General features: G+C 39.6%; 1 protein-coding gene across 1 annotated transcript; it reads left to right on the top strand.

Annotated features, from left to right (window-relative positions):
- The first annotated feature begins 1515 nt into the window (after positions 1-1515).
- Positions 1516-27671, top strand: fech (ferrochelatase). Its single transcript, XM_028602274.1, has 11 exons — positions 1516-1731; positions 4364-4454; positions 7572-7691; positions 11378-11526; positions 13112-13246; positions 14701-14807; positions 15524-15622; positions 16396-16503; positions 19150-19314; positions 19919-19978; positions 23669-27671. The coding sequence occupies exons 1-11, from the start codon at positions 1692-1694 to the stop codon at positions 23804-23806; spliced, it is 1212 nt and encodes a 403-aa protein (XP_028458075.1). The 5' UTR covers positions 1516-1691; the 3' UTR covers positions 23807-27671.
- Positions 27672-27921: the final 250 nt, after the last annotated feature.

The following is a 27921-nucleotide window of genomic DNA, read 5'->3' as shown; positions in this document are numbered from 1 at the left end:
AGTTTGTAACCATCAACTTTGTAAAAACTCTTTCCTGCTTGTCAACGTCATCATGCTGTTTTATTTGAGCAGACAGTTTTATAGGTTAGTGTTGCTCAATGTTCTCAAATCTTATTTAAAACCAGAACAAACCGATTGAAAAACTTTCCATGGGCCATCAGAACGCTCAACATACATCCAAACCATTAACTTGCCTTTATCATCCCGCAATAATATTACAATAATCATACACCATGTGCAATGTTTTTCCTGTCCTCTCGTTAGTGTTTTTATGTCTTAAATTATTCTTGATTTTTGCTATTTATTGTCTATCTTGTTCATTATCTTTAATGCACCTGCAGTTCTGGCACTCACAGTTCCGTTGCATGGGTCTCTGTGCAATGACAATAAAAGGTTTATCTTATCTCTTATCTTATTTTCATGAAGCAGTTTGAAAGTTGCAGATTTACAATGCTTGGCCAGAAGTATATGGACACATAAGAGGCCCCAGACAACAGTACAGTGTACTGGATAAAAAGGATATGTACAGGCTATGTAGACAGAGGTGTCCACATACTCTTGCCCACATAATGTAGCGGAAGGAGGATGTGAAAATTGAGGAAATGTGCATGTATTTAGTTTGAGAAAAAAAAGTGTTTTATTAATTCTTTATATTGCAAGCACTGTTACCAGAATACTGTATCGTTTCTCCCCGCTCTCCCCCTTTCTTTCTTTCCCTCCTTCCTGCCTCTATCTCCCTCTCTTTCCCCTCACTGATATGCTCTTCTCTCTTCCTTCCTTTTTTTTAAACAGGGTTAAACAGTTACGTATACAGTCCATGGTTATAATAACTGACAACCACACACGCACGCACGCACGCACGCACGCGCTCTCTCTCTCTCTCTCTCTCTCTCTCTCTCTCTCTCTCTGAAGTGGGTGTGACCATAGACAGTATGGTTGTGACCAGCGGGGGCGGGGTTATCTTATCATTTAGACAAACGTAGCTGTGACGCCATACTAAGGCGTCAAGGAAACCAGAGTAAACTAGCTTCAGACCGGAAATGTGGCAAATTGTCTCCACAATAAAAGCATGCAATTATTCACATTTCCAATATCATAGATTCACAATCAAACTTAAAAAAGGTTGTCTGTATATCTTTCCCTGTAAATTCTTATCTAGCCAATTCGTATAGACAATTTTCTCTTTATTGTTAAGTCTTGTTTTGATTTTACTTTTGAAGTAACTAAGTTTCGCAGAGATCTTGTTTTTTCTTGTATTGCTCAGACAGAGAACATAGCCTACTAATTGGAACAGTAGAACATACTACTTGAAAATCAGGTTAAATAACTGAAAAAAAAAATCTAATTAAATATTACATAATTAATACATGAATAAAATATAAATGAAACAACTCATGAATCCATGGGATGATAATAAACCCAAATTGTCTCTGAAATGTTGCATCATCCCATGTTCACAGATCGGTGGTTTTATTGTGGAAGTACCAACCGGAAGTGTTGAGGTGAACATGACCGGAGTTTGTAGTGCAGCCCAGCCAGGTGGTAGCTGAAGGAATCTGACTGTCAGTCTGGCCAGCGAGTCACTCAGTGCGTGGAATACTCGTGGAACCAGCCGCTGAGAGCACAAGTATCCAGCCTTCGTTACAGCGGGAACAGAAACTTGACTCGGCCTGTGAAAACAGTAAATTACCATGATGGCAGTGATGGGAAGCGCCGGTCGCTTGATCCAATGTGAGTGTGACTGTGCGCAAAGTCAGCCGTGTAGAAGCTGTGCACGGAAACCTTCAAGTTTTATGATTTAGCTCAGGATGTCCCTGAGTAAACTATGTTCCTTTGTTTCTTTAGTGCAGTTTAAAGGCAGTTTCAAGTGATGGGACGGCGTTGTTCGGTCTAACTGGAGTGTAAACTCAACAACACGCTGACATTGTCCTCATCATTTTATAATCGGGCGTTAAACTAGCAACGACAGGAAGTTCAACTTCCTGTCAATACTCTCACAATAAAATCCTCGCTGTAACATAACGCGCAATTCTTTGTATTATTATATTATTATGTATATTATATGTTATTATAGCTTCAATGTCTCTTTGTGCTTACTCAACCGACTCAGGTGTTATATTCCTTGCCTATGTTTGCTATTTAATCAGTTCGAAATACTAATATTTGCTGAAAGGTTCGTTTATTTTTACAGACAAATTGCGGTGTTTCCGTAGCTAGCCAGTCGCTAACTTCCGTTGTCTTGACGCAGCCCAACGTCACTGTAGGTTACAGTTTAACGTTAATGTTATATAATGAACTTATCCAGTACTTGTGATGCATTTAGTGTAAGCCAAAGGTGCCATAAATACTGCACGTAGCCGTTAACCGTCGATAATGTCACAGCGAGTAAGAACTAAACATTTACATTTAGTTATACAATTCCATTGTAAACTTGCATAACCAAAGTAGGCCTCCTGGCGGCGCCTCGGGGTACTGCAGCCCGAGTTATGAAAGTAAAAGCTGACTCGATTTATTTGATCGTGCATTTACATAATTCAAAATGCATTGGCTTGTGTGCTCTCTGCAGCCTGTAGCGTTTGTTTTTGCTATTTCACAAACTGGTTTTGATCTCAGTGGTGCTAATTATGAAAGTGTGTTTAGGACCACTTAGTGTGACATCATGAAATAGGTCATTAGAGTCATAAACACATTATTTTACTTTTTTAGCATCATTTTTTCTTACAAAGTTATGTTAACTGGCCAAATATTGTTCAAACTAACAGACTTTTCTATTAAATTCTAGTGAAGATCCCAAAATTTCCAAAGATACCAAATGTATCAAGCTGAATTTTTGTATATAATAATTCACATGATTATTTTCATTTGATGAAATGGTGCAAGGTCCCCATCGTGACTAATGCTGTGTCCCACGTCCAGACCACCCACTAATTTGTATGCAGGATTTGAGTGTGCATAGTAAAAACCCTTTTGAGTGTTCTGTTGATTAACTCGATTGTCCCACAATGCAATGCACAAAGAAAATGGAGTAGCTGCACACAGCTGGAAAAAAGCTAATTGATGATGATTGATGGATGGTGGTGAGAAAGCTCCAGGAGTGCCTTGGAGAAAGAACAACCACTGAATGTTGGGAGAAATAATTGTAGTACAAAGTCAAGAGACAATCAGCAAAACAAATGCGTGGTATTAAAGGTCCCATGGCATGAAAATGTCACTTTTATGAGGTTTTTTAACATTAATATGAGTTCCCCACTATGGTCCCCCAGTGGCTAGAAATGGTGATAGGTGTAAACCGAGCCCTGGGTATCCTGCTCTGTCTTTGAGAAAATGAAAGCTCAGATGGGCCGATCTGGAATCTTCTCCTTATGATGTCATAAGGGGAAATGTTACCTCCCCTTTCTCTGCTTTGCCCGCCCAGAGAATTTGGCCCACCCATGAGAGAGAGGCATCCTGGCTTTCAAACGAGCAAAGTGGCAGTTGGTCAAGGCCACACCCCCACCCTCCACCTTGCCCCCCCTCTCTCCTCCTCAATAGCTACAGACACAGAAATGGCACATCCTAAGGAAAGCTCATTGTGGGACTGGCTCTAGTGGCTGTAATTCTGCACCAACGCTGAATTTCGGGAAAGAGATTTCAGATACAGTATTCTGGGACCACTAAGGTCTATATAAAAGAGACGTCAGATACAGTATTAGGGGACCACTAAGGTCTATATAAAAGAGACTTCAGATACAGTATTAGGGGACCACTAAGGTCTATATAAAAGAGACTTCAGATACAGTATTAGGGGACCACTAAGGTCTATATAAAAGAGACTTCAGATACAGTATTAGGGGACCACTAAGGTCTATATAAAAGAGACTTCAGATACAGTATTAGGGGACCACTAAGGTCTATATAAAAAGACTTCAGATACAGTATTAGGGGACCATAAGGTCAGACTTCAGATACAGTATTAGGGGACAACTAAGGTCTATATAAAAGCATCCAAAGAGCACCATGTCATGGGACCTTTTAATAACAACAAATTAATTGATTATCAAAATAGTTGGCATAGGGTTGGGCAATATATCGATATATTAGTTATCGTCCTAAATTTTAGGCTATCGTGATATGACAAAAGTTTGATCTTTTCCTGGTTTTAGTAAAGTGAGGTGATTGTCTGAACTTACCAGACTGTTCTAGCTGTTAAGTTGGCGATTAATTAAATAGTTGACAGCTAATCGATTAATCTTTGCAGCTCCGACACCGAACATTTCAGGGAAAGTTTTAGAGGTGGAAAACGCCGTGCATGCCTAGTAATATTTATTTAACCCTGTATAAAAAAAAATGTGTGTGTGACGTATGTTTTCTTCTTCTGCTTCAGTTGCCAGGAGCAGCGTCAGTCTGAGTATAAGGAAACGCTCCACTGCTGCTGCTTTAGCCCAGGCTGCAACTCTAGAAACACAGCAGAACAGGTGACACCCACACACACACACACACACACAAAACTGTTTGGCAACACACACGGTGGCGGTTTTATACTAAGTGGATGTAGATGTACGTAAATACACTCCGTAGCATAACTATTACGGCTAACACAGCTTCAGAGAAACCCTGACACAACAAGACATCCGTCTGCTAGCCATCTGGGATCTGTTTTGTGGGTCGTTTTTTGAGCGTCTGTAGCTGACAGTTGCCCGGTCTTTGTTTGGTGTTGTTGGCTCCTGGTGGTACTAAAACAGCGAGTTCTCTGTGGAGTTGCCTTGTTAGAGTGTCCCAGAATACACCGTCAGGTGGACAGCATTACTGTTCCTCTGCAAAACGGAAAACAACTTCTGTTGTAATGAACGCTACGAAATGGGACCAGGGTCAATTGATAGGGTAATGATGTGATTGTACACGCAATTTAACTAACTCAGAAAAGTGGATTTAGTGTTTTAGTTCGTCTTAACAGCTGTATCAGCGTCTTGTTACTGCTAAGAGTCTTTTAACTGGTTATGAAACAAAGTCTTAATTTAATGCTGATGCCTCTATATAATCACATAAAACAAGACCATCAGCGAGAATATTTGTAGTTATTCTTAATGCCTTCTAGAGGATTCACATGATTTACCAGAAACTCCTTCAGCTCATGGAAACACTAGCGCTTTTGTCCACAGAGGCTGCCAAAATGAAAGTTCCTTGTAGAAACTTTAAAGGTCCCATGGCATGAGGTTTTTATTATTAGGGGACCACTAAGGCCTATATAAAAGAGACTTCAGATACAGTATTAGGGGACCACTAAGGTCTATATAAAAGAGACTTCAGATACAGTATTAGGGGACCACTAAGGCCTATATAAAAGAGACTTCATATACAGTATTAGGGGACTACTAAGGTCTATATAAAAGAGACTTCATCCAAAGGGACCACCATGCCTATATAAAAGGGCCTTTTAAAGTATTAGGCTAAACTAAGGTCTATATAAAAGCATCCAAAGAGCACCATGTCATGGGGCCTTTTAAAGCTGCTAAACTGTCAGTTCAAGAGTAAGAGACCGAAGCAGTTGAAATGTCAGTTTTAGAGTAAGAGATAAAAGCAGTTGAACTGTCAGTTTTAAAGTAAAATTTGAAAGCCGTTGAACTGTCCGCTTTAGAGTTAGAGATGTAGGCAGTTGAACTATAAGTTTTATAGAACGAGATGAAAGCAGTTGAACTGTCAGCTTTAGAGTTAGAGATGAAAGCAATTGAACTGTCACTTTTAGAGTAAGAGATGAAAGCAGTTGAACTGTCACTTTTAGAGTAAGAGATGAAAGCAGTTGAACTGTCACTTTTAGAGTAAGAGATGAAAGCAAGAGATGAAAGCAATTGAACTGTCAGGTTTTAGAGTAAGAGATAAAAACAGTTGTGCTGTCAGCTTTAGACTAAGATGGAAACAGTTGAACTGTCAGTTTTAAAATAAGAGATAAAAGCAGTTGAACTGTTAGTTTTAGAGGAAGAGATGAAAGTAGTTAAGCCGTAAGTTTAGAAAGAGATAAAAGCAGTTGAACTGTCACTTTGAGAGTAAGAGATGAAAGCAATTGAAATATTTTAGAGTAGGAGATCAAAAGAGTTATGCTGTCAGCTTTAGACTGCATTCAAGGCTTAAAAATGTGTATAAAAAAAAAAACAGAAACCAGAGCAGTGCGTCTGTGAATCTTAAAATGATTATTGGGTACAGTTGTGATGTAGTGCAGAATTGAAAGCATTATAGCACCCAACAGAATTTTCTGACGAGCTAATATCAGCTTGTGGCGCCAAAGTTGGCTTCACAAGCTGACAGAAAGAGCTAACATTAGCTACTTGAGTTAAGGCTAGTTTCATAGACTGACATGACAAGCATGTTAATTTCACAAGCTGCACTACAAACTAACAGCTGCTGGAGCTAGCATGAATTTCACAAGACATGATAAAAAACTTCCTACTTTCATTGCTTTTCTTGCCTTTATGCTTATTTATCTTTTTTTCTTTTTAACTGAATCAGGTACAAAGCTGGTAATGTTCATTGCTCTGCTGCTTTTCCTTGTAAAGAAATTAAAATCAAATTTTTAAAAGCGAACATCTGCTACTGGAACTAAAGTTAATATCACAAGTTGTGATGACAAGCTCACATTTGGTGCTTGAGTTGACATTAGTTCACATCCTGATACAACAAGCTAACAGTATTTATTTTTTGCTAACATTTATGTCACAGGCTACCGTACATGCTAACATTGGGTGCTTGAGTTGACATTAGCATCACAGCCTGATACAATAAGCTAACATTAGTTGCTTAAGATTACATTCTTGTCGCAGGCTGACAGGACAAGCTAACATTGGGGACTTGAGTTAACATTAGCATCAGAACCTGATACAATAAGCTAACATTAGTTGCTTAAGATTACATTAATGTCGCAGACTGACAGGACAAGCTAACATTGGGGACTTGAGTTGACGTTAGCATCAGAGCCTGATACAATAAGCTAATATTAGTTGCTTAAGATAACATTAATGACACAGGCTGACAGGATAAGCTAACATTAAGATAACAATATATAATATAGAAAAGTAACGCACGGAAAAAAAACCCTGCATGAAAGTAGACTTTTGAGTAAGAAAAAAGTGTAGTTTCATATACATTTATCTATTTATTTTGATCACGTTTAGGCCCTCAGGCCTTGATTTTGAAGAACGATGTTTTGGCCCTCAGGCCAGAAACGTCATCTAAATAAATAGAGAAATGCATATGAAGCCAGAGCGTACGACACCTTGTCCTTACTTGTAAGATAACATTAATGTCACAGGATGACAGGACAAGATGACTTTGGGTGCTTTCTAGTAGTTCCAAATTTAGAGTTTTTAAGCTTTTAAACATCCACATGATTTCATTGAAACTGGTTGAAAGCCATATCAATATTCTACGAATTTTGTTTTGTGTTAGCATATAATGGCATTAGCAATCAATGACTAATACATCAGCAGAAATTAAGAAAATCAATATATTGTGAGATTTAATTGTAGTAAGGCTATTGATTAAGCATCATTATTAATCAATAAGCTTAACATAAATAAGCTTTTGCATATTTGTGCCTGCAGGAAACCTAAGACGGGCATCTTGATGCTGAACATGGGAGGACCTGAGAAACTAGAAGATGTTCACGACTTCCTGCTGCGGCTCTTCATGGACACAGACCTGATGAAACTCCCTGTACAGAGGTATGCACCTTGGACACACACACACACACACACACACACACACACACACACACACACACACACACACACACACACACACATATGCATGTACATTATGAGCAGTTCAAACTATTGTTATAATAATATTTTTTGACGCAACACTTGTTAATAGTTATACATATTTTTTTCGTAGGGTTGACACACACACACACACACGCACTAAAGAGAACAAATGGAGAAGTTTGTTGGGTCACGATGCTCTTCTGCGGCTCTGTTTCATAATAACTGATATTAAGCCAACGATGTGTTTCTTGTTGCTGCCTAGAAGAAAAAACTCTGGCTCTTAATTTTTTTAACAATACTGTTCACTAAAGCAGCTGTTCCCAACCTTTTTTGCTGACGAGTCCTTAAAATGATTTCTTTTATTGTGATTAAACATTATATTTTTAGAGTGGATGAGCAAATATTTCTTATCCATCTAAGATTGTTTCATCGGACGTGAAAATATCCAATGTTTCAAAAGAAAAAATCTGTGGAAAGAAAAGAAACATCTGACATTAATATATCTGTTTTTCTTTGTCATCTTGTGAGTCTGTGTGAGCCCTCAGATTAATCTGGGAACCTGAACAGTCTGCGGTTTTTCTTTAAGTTTTATGTTGCTGTTGCAGGGACAATCTGATGGTGTGTACTCCCCTCTATGGTTGAAACCAGCAGTACAAAGACGTGGTTTTGGTTTAGCAGTCCTGAAATATGTCAAATATTGAAATGATGGCCATTACATTTGGTTCAGACATTCATGCCCCCCTCAGGATGAATTGCAATAACTTGATGATCCTCTGACCTTTCATCGAACGCCACCATCAGAATCACAAATCATCAAAATGTTAATTTGCTAATACTTTGGTTTATGACCAAATAGGTGAAAAACTAATGATGACGGATCACAGATTTTAACTTCTCAACAGAAGTTATCGCAGGACACTTTAATGATAGACTAGATCTAGACTACACTATCATTTACAGAGACGCAACAATTCTGGAAGACTTGGAGTTAAGCTTTTCTTTGAGAAAAGAACAAAGAACGGCACAGAAATCATTCTTAAAAAAGGAAGATGTGTTCTGAGTTTTGCCGACCGGATACGGCAAAAGTTTAATCTATCAACTAGCTTCTCTTCCTTCTTCGTTGCTCTGCCTGGTTGCTCTGCCTCGTTGTAGCGCTATCCTATTGCGTGCAGAGGGAATTTGAAAGATAATAACCGTTTATCCTGCATCTCGGATTGAGCGCTGTCAGTGGTGAGTTCCAAGACCCAACATCTTGATGTGGCTCAGTGTGATCAGGCTAATGATGCGTGGCAATTATAGTCACAATAAAGATAATAGAACTATAACTAGAAATAATAGTAGTAGCAGTGCAGGGCGTAGCAGGGTGTCAAGCAGGACCACGGCGGCAGCTGCAAAAACGATCCAGGTGCCTCCACAATCTAAAGAAATCTGCGAGACGAGGAAGTATGAGGACCCTGAAGTTTTCAACGTGGTGTTTCAACGTGGGGTTCAAAGGAGAGGGTTTGATAAAAGATGATCAAACCATCTCCTTCGACCGCACAGTTTTGTTGTGAAACCTATATGGTCCCGGTTTCACAGATGAGGCTAAAGCCTGGTCCCAGACTAAAATGCCCATTTGAGCTGTCTTAACTCAAAGCAAGTTGCACAGACTTATCTTAAAATAGTCTAAGATTTAGCCTATTCTAAATTAAACTAAGCCGATTGCAAGAGGTAGGATGAGAGCTATTCTCGCACTAAATTGAAGCTCAAATGAATCCTTCAAGGAGGCAGGTTTAACTGCTTAATACTGTTTGTGAGTGGTACATGGGCTATTTAGTGTGTGTATATATATATATATATATATATATATATATATATATATATATATATATATATATATATATATATATATATATATATATATATATATATATATATATATATATATATATAAAACCAACATGCACTACAGAGACCAGCCAGACGAGATTAAATTACTTTGATGAAATAACTTTTCGAGACCACTTTTGTATGTACACATTCTCTGTTGTCTCTGTGTATATCTTTGCTTGAGCCTAGACTTTTCTCTTTGTCTCGAAGAAAGAATATTGATTGTGTTCATTATGGCGTATATTTTGCTTTGATAATGTTTGTTCTCTAAAAAATTTAAATATAATGCAGCAAAATTATATGAATAAACACTTAAAAAAAATGGGAATCGAAAATCGTATGTATCATGATTTTTTTGTGACTATTTTTAAAAGCGATTCTATTCCCTAGAAGCAATATTTTTAATGTATTTTTATTTTTTGACCAATGATTCACCTAAATATTTTCTATTTATGTTTATACGGCACCACCAACTACATCATATCCATTTCCAGCAAGGCAGACCAAAAGCAGAGAATGCAGAAAGTACATGTTATGTACTTCTTTACAAATGAAATAAATTTCTGACTGACTGACATGTGATGTGCGTTCTTTTTAGAAAACTATTAGATTTTACAAATCTCTCATGATATATTGTCTCTAGAAGGGTATTATTCAACTTTTTGTTTTTATTAAATGAGGAAAAGAAAATCGCAATACTCAATACTATCAAATCGCAATACTTCTAGAATCACAATAAATGAAAAAACACAATACAAATTGAATCGGTACCCATGTATCGTGAAAGAATCGAATCGGGACAAAAGCATATGGTCCCAGGCCTAGTCCCTAGAATAAAAGAACAGTACAAATGTATACAGACAGTGGAACATATTATTTACCAAAGGAAGTAACCAATTTACTTTCTTTTGTTTGAGGTATAATATAATTTGCAATACTTTCCCATTCAGCCTCTATTTTTTTTCTTTTCCATGCAACAGTTATTTTGTATGTATATATTTGTTTTCTGTATTTATTATTTCATATAAATGTTTAATATGCTTGTTTGTTTATGTTTGTACCATTCACCAAGGCAAATTCCACGTAAGTGTACTTATTGTGGCAATACAACCTTTTCTGATTCTGATTTCCTCAAAAAACTAAGTATACACTATTCCAAAAGTAAACCCTCTCAATTATCAGTTATGACCCACCAGAAGTGTGTCTATCTGCAGAGAGAGACCCTGGCTTCTGCCTGTATTCTCTCTTCTCGACGCTTCTGGGCGTCAGCAAAGAGCCTTTGGGCCCCACATGAGTGTGTAACCCCCCCAGCCAATAACAGCGTTCCGGTTTCAAACTGACTCTTTTGCCCCCTCGTGAGAAACAATGAGAAAATGAGAAAGGATTGTTTTAGTCGTCTGATTCACTGCTCCCTCTTTTCATTCACTCTCTAGCTCGCTCAACCCCCGTGTATCCGCCCCATGATTTGAATCCACTCCAAAACTGAATGGGTTCTTCCTTACACCCTTCCACCAAGTTTCTTGAAAATTGTGCTAGTAGTTCTGTAATCCTGCTGACAAACAAACCAACCAACCGACCAACCAAGCCAAATTGAAGTTGCGTTCATGAAAGCTACTTAAATGTTCTAGTTTAACTAGCACACATTAGGGCCTATTCCTGATGCTTTGAACCCATTTGTGTTAAAAGCTACGGTTATAAAAGCTACGAGTAAATGTTGTACTGTAACATTACGAGTGTTTTAGTCCTAACTCTTCAATCTGTCCCTTGCTCTGCAGTAAGCTCGGCCCGTTCATCGCCAAGCGCCGCACGCCAAAGATCCAGGAGCAGTACAGTAAGATCGGGGGAGGCTCGCCCATCAAACACTGGACCTCCATGCAGGGAGAGGGCATGGTGAAGCTGCTGGACGAGATGAGTCCTGAGACAGGTGAGACAGTCCCAGAGAGCATATACACCGCTGCCTAACAGGAACGGAGGGTCATCCTGCCTGTCACAGCTCTCCCTCCTGAAATCATTCGGTTTAAAGAGAGTTTATGTGTCTCTTGTCATATAATGTGGCTGTACACCTTTTTAAGGGCATTCTGCTACGTCCCTACACATGTACGCACGTGGCCCCTGTAACATAGGACTCACGCAGTTGTGGAGAGTTAAGTTTGAGCACCTGCCTGTATGTTACCTGCACGTTTGCTTAATACAAGACTCGTGTGGACATTTTAATTTTTGACATCTATAACTTCCGGGTAGAAAACCTCCTGGGCAAACGGGGGCGAGGAACAACTGGATATACTCTCATCTGATTCATCTAAAATGCATGCTTTCATATGTCAACACTTTCACTAACGTTGGGTCGAAGTCTTAATTTACCTGTTGGGCCACAGAATAAAGAAACTAACACCACCTAAACTAGCAGTCAGTCCGACCGGCGACATGTTGCTGTTCACTCGTTGGATTTGGTTCATCAGAAACGCTAGCAAAGCAACACAGGACTGAAGAAAAGAGACCACGGACAGGTTGGTCCACAGTGTTTTAAGTATACATCTTAAAACGTTACAGTTCAGCTGAAAAAGACAACAATTCACATATCTCCGCAATGAAAAATCAACAGGCAGTTGTCTACCCGGAAGTGTTTTTTTGTGTTTGTCACGGTGATTCCGTATACATGTAGTCATAAAGTATTACAAGCCCCATCGGTCAAACTTTAGTTTATATAAAGTAAGCATCCAAAGAGCATCCATTAGACCCTCACATCTGTAACGGTTATCTGTAAAGTGCACCAGAAAGCAATAGGAGTGTAATCCTGAAGCATTATAAATGCATCATAAATTCACTATGAATGCCCACATAATGCACTGTAGATGTGGTCTGCTTAGTGTGTGTGTGTGTGTGTGTGTGTTGGGTGTGTTGGGTGTGTGTGTGTGTGTGTGTGCGCTTGTTTAACTATATTCGTGGAGTCCAAAAAACGGGAGTCCAGTATACTTATTGGGCCAAAATGCTGGACCCCACAAGTTTAAAGTGCTGTTTGAGGGTTAAGACTTGGTTTTAGTGTTAGAATTAGGTTAGGGTTAGGGTTAGGGTTAAGGTTAGGCATTTAGTTGTGATGGTTAAGGTAAGGGGCTAGGGAATGCATTATGTCAATGATGGGTCCCCACAAAAATAGTGCCACAAACCTGTGTGTGTGTGTGTGTGTGTGTGTGTGTGGTAGATAGTGACACAGTGAAGGAGTGTCTCTGCACACGCCTCACTGATAACGACACAAACGGCCATCTGAAAACTGACCACATGTACAAGTGTACTAACCTGATTCCTAATAGGAGAACCAGTTTAGCACTTTCATACCAAATTTATAATCTCCATAATAACTTCCCTTTATGTTCCTGACTGTATTCATTTAATTATTGATATCTAAGTGCCATATTTGTGTTTTTATTCTTAGCCATAGTTTTACTCAAACAGCAATGAGTGTATTTCACATGACTGGCAGTTACTGACTGACTGGCTGTCTCTCTCTTCAGCTCCTCATAAGTTCTACATCGGTTTCCGGTACGTTAAGCCGCTGACGGAGGAGGCCATCGAGGAGATGGAGAGAGACGGGGTGGAGAGAGCCGTGGCCTTCACACAGTATCCTCAGTACAGCTGCTCCACCACAGGTGACCGTCCCAGGAAATGACATAAATGAACACCTAAAATAAAAAATAAAAAATGACAACAGACAAACGTATCCATGAAATATCTACAGTACAGCTGCTTTACAGTAGAAATAATGCTAATTCCATGCTATTCAGAAGTAATTAATACCATTCCACAGGTCAGCACGGAATTAATTTATTAAAAAAAAAAAAAAAAAAAAAAAAAAAAAAAGGGAAAACTATGAGATAAAAAAAGACTTTTGTGGCCGTTGGTGTCACCACACCCAGAGCGCTATCCACCCTGTTACCCTCTGATAAACACACACAGACACACACACGCATGTGTAGTATTATTAAACCAAATCAAATCGAGCGTCATGCTTGATAGAAGAGCTTTTGAATCGTGGCAGAGTCTGCATAACTGGTACGTTTTTGAGAAGCCACGAGGCTCAATCTGCAGACTTCCCAGGAGGTCCGAGTGCGAAGGGCTGTCCAAATCCAAGGTTTATCTATTCACACATACAACACAGGGCCGTGCAATACAATGAAAAGCAGTTATAGTCACTTTATGCTTCACAAAAAAACAAGCAAATTTGTAACATGAAGGAATGTAAACTGCAACACATTTAAATCAATTAGCCGTTTGGTCTATAAAATGTCAGAAAATGGTGAAAAATGTCGCACCCGAGTTTCCCAAAGCTCAAGATGATGTCCTCAAATGTCTTGTTTTATCCACAACTCAAATGTATTCTGAAGTGAAGACTAGAAGATATTCACATTTTAAAAAGCTGAATTTGTCTCATTTTCATAAAAATTGGCTCAAGCCGATTAATCGATTTATCAAAATAGTTGGCGATTCATTTAATAGTTGACGGTCTATTAATCCGTGCAGCTCTAATCCCACCAACAACTCGACATTCAAGGCCCACTGAACTTAATCCAGTCCGGTCCAGTGTTGTGATCATAGACAGCTGTTTACCAGTTCCCCCAGTTTTTTTTTTTTTTTTTTTTTAGGTGGGAATAAGAATGGTGATGTCATCAAATGGCATTAAAGGAAGGGTGTTACTGTGCAGAAACCTTATCTACATCAAGTAGCAGAACCTGCAGATATTTTTGCATAAATTGCCAGTGTCAGTTAGCCTGAGGGAACTGACCATTGGCAGGGCTCAATCCGCACGTTGACAGCTCTGTCACGCGAAGGGAGTGCTGTAATGAGAGGCAAAAATTGAGGCTGTTAGACATTTGGATTCAGCCATATATTTGATCTTAAAGGAGTTTAATAAAAGTCAATAAAAACTGCACAGCCATATCAAAATATATAACACTGTTGACCAGTTTTGTTAGGAGGAGAATGAAGTTGTTGATAGCTTACACTACACTTCCAACACAATGCCTAGGCACCAAAAACATGAAATGTGATAATCAAATAGCCAGCCTTTGACAAAAGAGACCCCCTTGTCTCTCTGTCCGTCCAGGCAGCAGTCTGAACGCCATCTACCGTTACTACAGCAACAGAGGGGACAGGCCAAAAATGCGCTGGAGTGTCATCGACCGTTGGCCCACACACCCTCTGCTGGTGGAGGTTAGACACACACACACACACACACACACACACACACACACACACACACACACACCAGTATAAGTCAATACAACCAAAGTGCCCGTCAGGCTTCTCCTACTCTCTGTGAGAACAAAAATAAATTATTGGAAAATGAATTGACTAGGTCAAGAAGTTGTCATGGCAACTAATGAGCTGAAAGTGGCCATGCTTGGTAATCATAGCTAACAAGCCTGTCTGTATTCTTACATCTCAACATTTTGGCTTCCATTATGGTTGGGTGCCAAGTCCGGTACCTCTTTAGGTACTGACCGATTTACGTCGGCCCTACCAAGGATCGATTCACATTACATCAAATGGTGCCAAAAATTCTGTATCTGTAAGCTCGAGCTTATCTGTCCTCTCTGCATGTTGACGGAGAGCGGGGCTCCGCTCTGATACACATGTGTAGAGGTGCGGATGGAACGAAATGACATCGCCTCGGCAGACAAATACAGGAATAAAAGTTTCAGTTTAGTGTAAGAAATGAATAATTATTTGAATTTGATAGGTTGTATGGACGGGTTTGGAAGGGGAGAAGGAGGTGTATTTTGTGTGGAGTGTAAAATGTTGTAAATAAATAACATGTTCTAAGATTCCAAGGTTTGGAAAATTATAGTGTCGGTATTTCGATATCACAGAAAATCAAAAGAAAATAATGTGTGTGTGTGTGTGTGTGTCTGTCTGTGCGTGTGTAGTGTTTTGCAGAACACGTCAGAAACGAGCTGCTGAAGTTTCCAGAAGAGAAGAGAGACGACGTTGTCATTCTGTTCTCAGCCCACTCCCTCCCTATGGCTGTAAGTACCATGAAGTACTAGTGCTAGTACTTAAAGCTGGGCAATATATCGATATCATATCTATATCGTGATATGAGACTAGATATCGTCTTAGATTTGGATATCGTTAATATTGTAATGTGGGATAAGTGTTGTCTTTTCCTGGTTTTAAAGGCTGCATTACAGTAAAGTGATGTCATTTTCTGAATTTACCAGACTGTTGTAACTGTTCTATTATTTGCCTTTATCCACTTAGTCATTATATCCACATTACTGATGATTATTTATCAAAAATCTCATTGTGTAAATATTTTGTGAAAGCACCAATAGTCAACACTACAATAACGTTGCGGTATCGATATCGAGATATTTGGTCAAAAATATTGTGATATTTGATTTTCTCCGTATCGCCCAGCCCTACTAGTACTACTGATGATGTTTTTGACCGGTAGTGTATATATACCATAGACTGTATAAAATAGCTCTATAGCCTTTGTTAACACTTTATTTTGAAAACCAGACGTCAAACCTGTATCTTTCTGCTATGTCTGTCATCGTCCGCTCGATCAGTGCCGTTTGGACATTCTGATCTCAGACAAACATTATAAATAGTAAGAGGAAAAGATCTGTTGTTTTCTCGAGATAAAGCGATAATTAACTTGTTATCTCGAGATAACTCAAAATAATTGTAAACCATTGGCCGATCTTGGCTTTCCACAGATACTGGTACTATTACTACTACTACTACTACTAGTAGTACTACTGACAGTGCTACTCCTGTGTACCATGTGCAGGTTGTAAACAGAGGCGACCCATATCCTCAGGAAGTGGGAGCCACCGTCCAGAGAGTCATGGAGAGACTGGGACACTGTAACCCTTACAGACTAGTGTGGCAGTCCAGGGTGAGTACACACACACACACACACACACACACACACACACAGAGACAGGCAGACGGACACAGACAGACAGACGGACACACACAGACACACACACAGACACACATAGAAATCCGAATGTGATCCGTCATGTCAGTGTTGCAGATAAACCAGTGGTGCCATCCAGAAGAAGAACTTCATTAAATTAGATTAGGGGCTTTGGTTCCTTGCTCAAGGGCACCTCGGCAGTGGTTGTTTGCTGAAAACAGTAGTGACACAGACAACCAGCAGTACTATAACAGTCAGTTTGTAAGCGACTATTAATGCTGCATCCATCCTGCGGTTTACAGTTTTATTACATTGTATGAATTAGGTACCACTAAAATACTTGTTTAGCTTACTCCAGCTGGTACTGATGTAGTTACTTTGGAAGACTTCAGTTTGCTAGTACTGCACAGTAGGGTACCCAGTATTTACAAAACCTACATTAAGGTGGAAATAAAAAAAAAAAATGTGAGTTTTTGTTTAACTACATTTGAGCGTTTAATGACGGCGGGGCTGTCTCGTCATATATCATTAACGCATTTAACACTTAATATCCAAACTGGCTTAGTGGCCTGTCGGTTAACTTTAAAGTATGGATTTGATTTGTGGGGGTGTTTTACCTGCAAGTATAACAAGTTTTAAGTATAACGTTTAGTAATGTTATACTTTTTTTACAGACAATTATTTATATGGATTTTAATATTCACAAACTCATGCTGTACATCACTGCAGATGAGCAGAAACCTTTACAGTATAACTATTCAACTTTATAGAACTAATTTTTCATTTGTCAGGGTGAACTTGTTGTAGTTCAGTGCTGCCATCACACAACGTTTCTTTTCTCTGAAGGCCACAAGATGGAGCCACTTGTCTATCTAATACCTCAAAGCTCTCAGTCCTCCGGTCACTGTGGCTCAAAAATTCACACATCATTCATTAAATCTGGCAGCCAATCATCTGTTTACAATAGAAGAGGATTGGGACGTAGTTGTTGGATACCTGTTCAGCACAAAATAAACCAGATATGGGTTGAAATAATCTTACTGTTCAAAACAAATTATGTCCTACATACACAATATGTAGGACATAATTTGATTGTTAAGGCATGTATTTTGCTTGTTGAAAAATAAGATGATTCTAGGGAAATCCTTTTATGGGGCAGTCGTGTTATATGAAGGTGTGACTTGTAAGAACACAGGCAGAAGGACAACATACACAGGCTTGATTTAACAAGACCTTATGCCTAGTTTACAGTCACACTATCCCACATTATCCCTGATTTTCCGCTCACAGACAGTTGTTGAAGCTCCCTGTAAAAAGCAAGAAGCAAATCGGCGCTCGAGTCATAGGCTCAAGGGGTCCCCTGTAACAATAGCAACTTCACTGTATGTGTTGCATTGCAATACGGACCAAAGTTGCTGTTGCACCTAGAGGAAAATAGTAAAGACGTATGAAAACAGGCTATTTTGTGAACGTGTGCAAGCAACAACATCAACAAGCAGGGCTACAATCCATTCTTTAACCCATTCTCTTCTCCTTTTCTTCTTTGTTTTATCGCTACAAATCAGTTCTCGTTTCTGGCAGACATCCAATTTTGGAACAAAAATCCTGTCTCGCGCATGGTATTACAGTACGTTCTGCCCCATGTCACTTCTCGCATGTTTTCATGAAAGCGTAGGGGATTCCTCCTGGTGAAAGATCTTGTTGTGTGTGACCCCCCCCCCTTGTCACCAGCGTGTGCAAAAACCACAACGACTTCAAGACTCCCGATTACAAGACAGCGATCTGGAGACTTCCAGACACAATATCAAAGAACAAACATACTGATACTGATGATCCTTACCAGTAGTGGAGTTAAAATTGCAAAGTCTGAACTAAAGGTGGTGGTAGAGGTCCTTTAAAAAAAAAAAAAAAAAAAAAAAAAAAAAAAAAAAAAAGGGACCATCCTCTGGGGACCATGACCATTTAGACTACGTTAACACTACTTTTTTTGTTAAAAATCGAATGTCTTTTGCTACATTTACATCTCACCTCCACACTGCTCCCTTTCCGGCGTTTTCCAGCCCATGAAACGGAGACATTTGGAAACACTGCCGATACCCCGTTTGGAAAACATCGGGGTTGCCTTGTAGTCAGGACGGAACGCAAACGACGATGCACATCAGTCGGTCTTATCGGTTAGGTAGGCTAGCCTACCTTTCAGTAACTGTTCCACGCCGTCGTCGCCCCAAGCTAACAAATCCCTGTTCTTACTTTTCGCCATTGTTGTTCTTTCTCCAAAGTATTATCTGTATGTTCAACTTATACATCCATGATTTCCAACTGCAGAGTAACGTCAGACAATCTGCTTCCCGTTTACACCGGCACACGCATTCCCACTGTATGGGAATGGTCATGTGATATGTGCTGTCAGGTGTGTTTAATATGAACGGAGATTATTTCTGATACTAACTTAAACGCTTGTGAGGACGGACATCATTTTTGTTTCCAAAATGAAAACGTAGTAGTGTGGATCAAGCTTTAGTCTGTATCAAAGGGTTGGACCGGATGGACAAACTGTAACCGTAAATCTCCACTCTAAATAGAAGTTAAGACTTTTGTCATGTCTTGTGTTTGGTCATCCAGGTGGGGCCCATGCAGTGGCTCGGCCCCCAGACGGACGATGTGATTAAAGGTCTGTGTGAGCGTGGGAAGAAGAACCTCCTGCTGGTGCCCATCGCCTTCACCTCGGACCACATAGAGACTTTACACGAGCTCGACATAGAGTATGGGCAGGTGCTGGGGGAGGAGGTAAGGAAAAGACAAACCCCACGTTCCCTTTCCTAGCAGCTCCGGGCTGTTATTTCGCACCCCACCATGTTCTCGCGGAAACTCTTTTCTTTGTTTTTGTTCTTTTTGTGTGTGAATTTGCGTTCATTTGTAATCAAGTCATGATGGTTTATCTCGAGTCTTGATGTAGAGTTTAAGTTGGCAAAGGTGTGTGTGTGTGTGTGTGTGTGTGTGTGTGTGTGTGTGTGTGTGTGTGTGTGTGTGTGTGTGTGTGTGTGTGTGTGTGTGTGTGTGTGTGTGTGTGTGTGTGTGTGTGTGTGTGTGTGTGTGTGTGTGTGTGTGTGTGTGTGTGTGTGTACTTGTGAGAACCCTGACACAATTCATTATGCATTCCCAAGCCTTAATCGAAAGATTCCCAAAAAAATGTCATTCCAAAATGTCCTCACTTTTCAAATCTGACCTCACTCATGGTTAACTTGAATGTAATTACTGTTTCAGTATGGATATAAACTAGGGGGCGTTTTACACCGAACCTGATAGATTTGGTTAAAATGAATGGTGCGTCTGGATGTTTGGTTCGGTAACCTAAACGTGTGACATTTTGTTCCATCTTTCTTCCGTTCAGTGCGGGGTGGAGAACATCAAGAGAGCGGAGTCGTTGAATGGGAACCCTCTCTTTATGAAGGTACGTTTCACACACCAGCGTTCCCCACAGGTTGAGAATGTACTTGTGGTGCTGGGTTCAGTAACAAACTAGTCAAACAAAGGTGAACACAACGACTACATAACATTATCACATCATTTAGAAATAAATAACTATTTACATATTAAACAAATTTGAAAGATGATACAGATGAAAACATTGCAATATGCTGCATCTAACACAATTTCAGGGTAGTTATTAGGGCTGCACGATATGAGGAAAATATGCAATATGGCCTAACGTTGTTAAATATATCGTGACGATGATATTACTCATAATATCGATAAATAAACATATTAAAATTTACTCAGTTCTGCCTTTCTGCTGCTAAGTATTCTAAAATACAACAAATTGCTCGTTGAATAAAATAACAGAACATGTAGCCATGATGTGCTTTGTCAATTAAATCTGTTATTTTTTTTGCCAAATGTTAACGGTTCAGATAAAATACCCGTAATACTATGATCATGTTATTATTAATCTCAACACTGGTTCCTCCTAACTCCTGTTAAATCCCATAAGACTAGGGCTATCTAAAGTCAATTCTTGTTCATCGTGTTTGTTAGATCATTGTTTATTTTTTGAAGTGTTTTATCTGACGCGCTATGACTAATGATAGCCTTGGTCTGTGTGCGCTGTAAAAAAAAAATACACCGTTGTTTGGGGGAAAAAATTTATATTCTGATTTGATCTAGCTGGGCGGTGCGCCGAAGTAGAACCTATGTATGGGGAAACACTGCACACACTGAGCTGACTCCTGTATACAAACATAAAAAACTAACATATAAAATATCAAGTCATTTAAACTGATGAGATATATTTCAAATGCGATTTCAAAATTGTGTTTAAAAAGTAGCATATCTGTATTTTCTTTTTTTTTTAAACAAGAACAGGCTTTCAGCGAGAGGAAGAGATACAGAGAGCGAAATGTATAAATGTAAAAGGCAAAAGGGGAGATGATGAAAAGGACCACAAAAGTAAAGCAAGTAATGAGAAATACATGTAGGATTGAAAGAAGGAAGAAAGAAAGAGAAAGAAAGGAGGGAGGGAGGACTGTTGGAAGGCAGGCAGGGGTCTAATAATAAAAAAGGAGACAGCAGCAGAAGGTTCTGTGAAGTAAGTGAACTCCAGGCAGGAGATGGTCAATAAATGGATTCCTTCTTGCTTCCTTTCCTCTTTTCTCTCCCTCGTCTCCTTTCTTACTTCCATCCTTCTTTCCTTTCCTCAACCCTGCAACCTTTCTCACAACCGTCAACTCCTCCACACTGTGTGTGTGTGTGTGTGTGTGTGTGTGTGTGTGTGTGTGTGTGTGTGTGTGTGTGTGTGTGTGTGTGTGTGTGTGTGTGTGTGTGTGTGTGTGTGTGTGTGTGTGTGTGTGTGTGTGTGTGTGTGTGTGTGTGTGTGTGTGTGTGTGTGTGTGTGTGTGTGTGTGTGTGTGTGTGTGTGTGGGGTTTATTAAAGGAAGGGGGCAGATCAATGGGAACCTTTAGAGCTGACTACAGTAGAACTGAACCGCCCGGCTGGCTGGCTGGTCAAACCCGCCGTGCTCAGAGACCCCGCCGCCTGTGTGTGTGTGTGTGTGTGTGTGTGTGTGTGTGTGTGTGTGTGTGTCGGTAAATCAATATCCAGAGGATGATTAGTTGGTAGTTACTGAAGGATGGTTTCCTTGGTGTGGTTTTAGTTTCTCAGTGAGCTGCATCAGTCTGCTGCCGTCTGCAAGCAGCAGCCTCTGGAAAACAAAGAGAAATAAATTAATCAGAGATTTTACTGGAGAGCCTGGCTGGTGTCTGGTTTAAGTTTTTTGAGAAATCTTCGTTCAGATTGCCATCCTGTTCAATCAGCTTACTTTACTGTATGTAACTCCTCGCGTAGACATTCTTACCCTTGAATTGCTACTTGAATTCTCTCAGATGATGCATTTGCCTCCTCTCCTCTCCGCTAATATAACACATGTTTTTAAAAAGCCAATCCTAAACCGGTTTTAATCAAATAATTGCCAGCACAAACAAATACAGGATTCTCTAATAACGGTCAGGTAAGAAATAATTCATACTTCCATAGTACTAATTCCATCAGTACAGCAACAGCCGGGCTCTTACTTTCTGTTTTTAAAGAATAGTTCAACATTTTGGGGAATTTGCATATTACATTTCTTGCCGAGAGTTAGATGAGAAGATTGATACCACTCTCATGTTTGTAGGTAAATATGAAGCTACAGCCAATATTTTTACTATTTGGATATTCATTCATTGGGTAGGTACACTGTTTTCAATTTTAGGTTTTGGAGATATAATTTTTTTTAGATATTTTTTAGGGCTTTTTCATTTATTTAGAACAGCTGAAGAGAGACAGGAAAATGGTTGAGAGGGAGGGGGCCTGACACGCAGAAAAGTGCCCCGGGTCGGAATCAAACCCGGGCCGCTGGCAAGGACTGAGCCCACATGGGATATTCTTCGATTTTTTTTTTTTTTCAACACTGTAGAATAACAGAATCTTTAAAAAACGAACACCTTAAATTCTACCAAAAGACGTGTTGCAGCACAGTGTTTCCAACTCCGCTCCGTGTGAGTCTTTATTAGTTTTTCATCCAACCGCTTTAACCAAATATTCTCTGGTCCAACCTCAGCTAAAATACAACACCGAATCCGTCCGCATGTTAGCCTGAGTTTGTAACCGTTACCTACCGACAGTGTTGTCCCTGAACGCGTTCATTGAACGATAGTTCATGAACTCGTTCATATACACGTACTGTATTCCTGCCTGATGAACGTTACTGTGAACTCGTTCATTCTGCTGTCTGTGAATGGCACGCTCTCTCAGTTTAACTTTGTTCAATAGATTTCTATAGAGCCTTCCAGGCGAAAAACCTGGCTAAAACACACCGTAAACAGCCTTAATATGTAGCGGAAAAAACACCCAATCTGGCAACACCATAGACGGATAACACCAGCCACCGGTGTCGCACCGCTGCATGCATCATCAAAACAAAAAGCAGCGTGGAGGCGACGAGGCCGCAAAGAGGCGTTGTGTCCACACTTCAGTCACATCCACAGCAAACCTGAAACTGCACATTGAACTGATTGGATATGAAGATGAAATCTGAGACATAGTTTCAATGTTAAAACTGATAAAATAATTGCTGTCTGTGGTTCTATATGGGCTGTGGCAAACATTTTGAAAAATAATAGCTCGCAGCAACATATGGAATAAAAGAACTATGAACTAGTTCATTTTTGGAACTGTGAACTTAGTTCAAAATGTTGAAGTATGAACTGAACTAGTTCATTTTAAAATGAGTGAACTGAACTTTGAACTAGTTCATGTAGAAAGTGGACTTTCCCAACACTGGCTACCGAGAACGCTATCCTCGCCTTACCTGTTCAGCTGACTTTAGCAGGTAAAGTTGGGTAACACGCTTGACTGATCTGCCGTCACAGACGTGAACTAACCACAGACAGTTGTCTCGTTCATGGACTCTCAGCAGTGTGAAGCTGAATGAATATATGGTAAACATAATGGATATTTAGTGTTATTTTTGGCAGGGTTTCCCATTGTACAAGGAATGAATGAGCCCTTGTCTGACAACACAACCAGGTGTTCACAGAGATGAACAAGGGGAGTGTCTCTCTCTTTATGTCTGTCTCAATATTGAATGCTGTCTGTCCTGTCCAGGCTCTGGCAGACCTGGTCAACACCCACCTGAAGTCCAACGAGGCCTGTTCCCGTCAGCTGACCCTCCGCTGCCCGCTGTGCACCAACCCCACTTGTGGGGAAACCAAGGCCTTCTTCGCCAGCCAGCCAACCTCATAGAAACACACACACACACACACACACACACACACTATAGTGCCCTTCCTGCAGCAGTGCTACCTGTGAAAGAAACTTAAGGCCTTCTTCGATAAACCGAAGACTCATACACACAAACACAAACACACACACACACACACACACACACACACATAAACACACACCGTGTCTCCAGCAATAGTGTCAGTTACATAGAAAAACACAACATGAGGGACTTGGGGAAATGGTTTCTGCGAATACATTTTGACGTTTGTTTTATTGTATCTACATGTCGGACGGGAGGAGTTTGACCACAGCGAGTACCTTACCTTACTTACTTAATGGGAAACATACACAAACTCAATCCAAAATTGGCATTTTAGTAGCATTTAGTACATCATATTTTAATAATCAAACAAAATGCTAATATTAGGCTTTGAATACACCGACGAATACAATTTTATTTTTGGTTTTTGGTCTTTTCATGGGAGAAAAAAAAAGATATTTCTAATATCTGCATCTTAACACTCACTTCAGATAATTCATGATTCCATAAATGACTCCCAACCAGCAAACCACACAGATTAAAACAAACGCGAATTGCGGATACCATTTTGCAAAAAGTCCGCGAGGGTAAAAGAACTGACACTGTGCAGGAACTGCTCACATCCCATCAACGCTAAAGAAAACAAAAGCCTTGCACTATTATTTTTTATTTTTTTGTGTGCGCATCTTTTATTGCAGCTCTTCTGGTTACATTCCATGCGATCGGCCCCTGTTAACCCCCATCAGAGACCCCGTTTCTCTTCTCTCTGGTGCTAAATGAAAAACAGTTCGCCAATGACGACGACGCCACACACGAGGGATCTGGTCGTCATGCCGTTGACCCACCAGCCAGCCCTGCTGCAATTCTCGCAATGTGATTGGAGGAGGTTGGTTGCTGCTCAAAATGCTGCTGCCTGTTAGGTGGATACCACTGAACTTAAGAGAGTAAAAAAAAAAAATAAAAAAAATAGAATTTAGGAGGAATTGCGCGGCTACTTTATTTAGGAGAGTCAACTTCATGACAGGAAGATTTGAGTAAAAAAAATATTCTAATCCTCATTCTTAGTCCTGCATCCATCCATCATCTATTCTATGTTGGTGCTTTGCAAAGCTAAGAAAGAGCTTAGAAAGAACCTTGCGTGAGTTCTACAATAATCCACAGTGCCGCTGTAGTCCATCTGCAGATTCCGTTTGGGTCAGCTCATAATGCTTTTTCCTCTCTGCCAACTGCCGCGTGGTGACGTCTGTAATTTCCTTTTTGAATCCTCTCCCTAATGACCTAATTCGTTACTGAAAATCATTTTGAGCCTAATTACGTGCAGGTACTTCTGTTCATTACCAATTCTGATCTAATACTTTGATTCATCAATATCGAAATAGATGTTCGATTTTGTAACATATTTAGCAGTTCGCAGAAGCCTTTTGTTCCATTACTGTAAGCGCTCTGTATACAGTTTTAGTTTTAAGTGATAAGACAAAAGGTTTTTACATTTAATTCATATATCATATTCTTGGAGCCGTGAAAAGCTTTTCACGAGTCACTTTTGAAGGACGGCACGGGAAGTTTAAAAGAGCAAAAAAAAACTACAATGACACTGGAACTGTCCTACAACAACAAGATTCAGTATGCGTTCTTTAAAAAAAAAACAATACTGTGTAGAGAAGTAGCACAATTAAGTAGGATTAGAGTTAAGTTTTAATGTAGATTCACTTTGACTTCGGTCTGCCTAAACCTCTCTGCAGTTTTTTTTCTTCCACTCACACCTCCCCTGATCACAGGGCAGTAACTAAATGTGAATCTAATTAGTCATAAGGTTGAAGGTTTATAGGTTTATTTATTTAGTTTTGCCGTCAGGTGCTACAGCTCCATAAAATGTCTTGAAGTTCACAGGTTTGATTTATCTGCTGTCCCATTCGGCATGAGACTCCCTAATAATGTGTAAAGGTCAAAATAAAACCGTAAAACTTTTTATGGGTAGTACTCGGTACCTCTAACCCCGTCCCTCCACTGTTTTTGTCCTGTGATACCATGAGACTGTGCCTTTTACACTGGCTAACTAGAAATACTGGACTTTATGCGTTATGTTATTTTTTTTTACGTGTGCTTAACCAAAATGCTGACAGGAAAAATCCACCCTGAAATCTGAATTTCCCAGTGTTTTATATTCCAAACTTCCGTAAATGAACTCCGAACTGTACAACTTTAGCAAACGGCAAGCTAACTACATAGAAGTGTGAACTAGCGAGCATAGAAGGCGAGCTAAGTGTTAGCAAACGGGTAGCGTAATTTCTGCAAAGCCTTCGTCGCTTGCAGTTGCGTATAATACAATATCCAATATCAGAGGACAGTAGGTCGATTGAAATAATTGAGAAGCTGTGCAACGTGTAGCCTCTATCTGGTTTTTACTTTTGAACAAACCGCTACAAATACGTAACCTGATAAAAACGGTAGCTAATGTAGACTACCTATGTGCTGTGAGTACAAGGCTAATTCACGAACACTTCGTCTTCCCGTTCTCCTCCAGATGTGGCGCAAATACAGCAGCAGCAACGCTCGCTTGCTAGCTTATTAGCTCGCTTGCTAGGGAGCCAGCTAACCTGTGCATTACTAGTGCTCACATGCTTGCTAGTTAGCTCACTAACTTAGTGTAGGTGCAGCCATTCTGAAGATAATGTGAAAGAACATACAAGATAGCTGTTGACTTATTGATAGTCTGAGCTTGACTTTTCAAAACCAAAAAAAGCAGACCCTCAGACTTTTTATTCTGCCAATAACTGTCAATGAACCTTTGAGGTCTTTAGCGTTTCAGCCTTTTTCCAGTAAGTACAGACAGTATACATTGGAGCTGTTGGATGTGCTTGCCATTGATTACCAACGACGTTGGGAGAGACACTTTATAATTTAGAAAGATTTACATCTTTTTATCTTATTGTGTAGCTATATTGGACCTACTACCAGCACTTGCAACTTCCAAATTTATGTTTCTCTTAGTCACTCTTTGAACATGGTTACACCTAAATGCCAACAATTGCTGTATTTATTGTACTGTTCTTTTAGTTGGTAAATCTCTCTGCTTCCACTGTGTAATGCATACATGCACATTGCAACACATATCCGCGTTCAATACAAACAGCACTACTTTGTGCTTTCAGTGCCCTTCCACAGGTTTGAAAGTGATGGTTTTGTTTTTGAGGAATACTTTACCCAGAGTTCTCTGTTTTATGTCAATGGATCCATGTGGCAGCTCAGTTTAAATGAGTTTCAAATGAGTATTTCTCCTTTTTTTTTGTGCATAGCTGCTAGCTGATCCCACAGACATTAAGCTAAAATAAGCCAATCTCGATGTTACAAGACACCATCAAACTGCGGTATCAGTAACCCAAAAGTAAAATTCCTCAAAAAACCTAACCATCACTTTACTACAACTATATCTAACTACCAATTTGTGCAGAATGTGATGGGTGGGTTTTTCCTCAACCAACATGTTTCTCATTTATTTTGAATTATACTCTGTGTGTCCGGTTTGACAAATCTGTGTGTTTTAAGAGTTTTGCTCGGTGTGTGTGTGTGTGTGTGTGTGCGCTTAGCTGAAAATGCATTTAGCAGAGTTTGCGTTGTACATATAACAAAGACGCTACAGCTTTGTTGCAGCTCAAGCGTACTTTTTTGTTTGGAATTATTTATTTTTGGTCTTTTGTTTGTGTTCCAGACCACATACTGTCTCCATTGTTTGAACTTTTTTATTTTATTTTTTTTATATATATATTTGAGGGACATGGTATTAGCATTGCGATTACAGCATTGTAAATTAAATGCAATAAAAGAAAACAGCGACTGGTGTAAGATGAAGTGTTTGTGTGGTTTCTTCATATAAACAAAGCTGGATGGATGAAAGGTTATATTTATATAATTTATTAATAACTTCTTTTGCTAGCATTAGATATGTACACAGCTAAAAGACATTTAGCATCACAGAGATTAGTTTTGTTAGGGTGTTGGTGAATGTTAGCTTATCTGTGTCGCCAGATCTCGTGAGAGTTTGGTCCTGAGACAGAAAAAGGTACATCTTCTCCTGATGTGTCTGAAAAATTCC

Source organism: Perca flavescens, chromosome 16 (genome assembly GCF_004354835.1).
Source record: "Perca flavescens isolate YP-PL-M2 chromosome 16, PFLA_1.0, whole genome shotgun sequence".
Taxonomy (NCBI): domain Eukaryota; kingdom Metazoa; phylum Chordata; class Actinopteri; order Perciformes; family Percidae; genus Perca; species Perca flavescens.
Note: the sequence above shows the minus strand (reverse complement) of the source record. Positions and strands in the feature narration are given on the sequence as shown.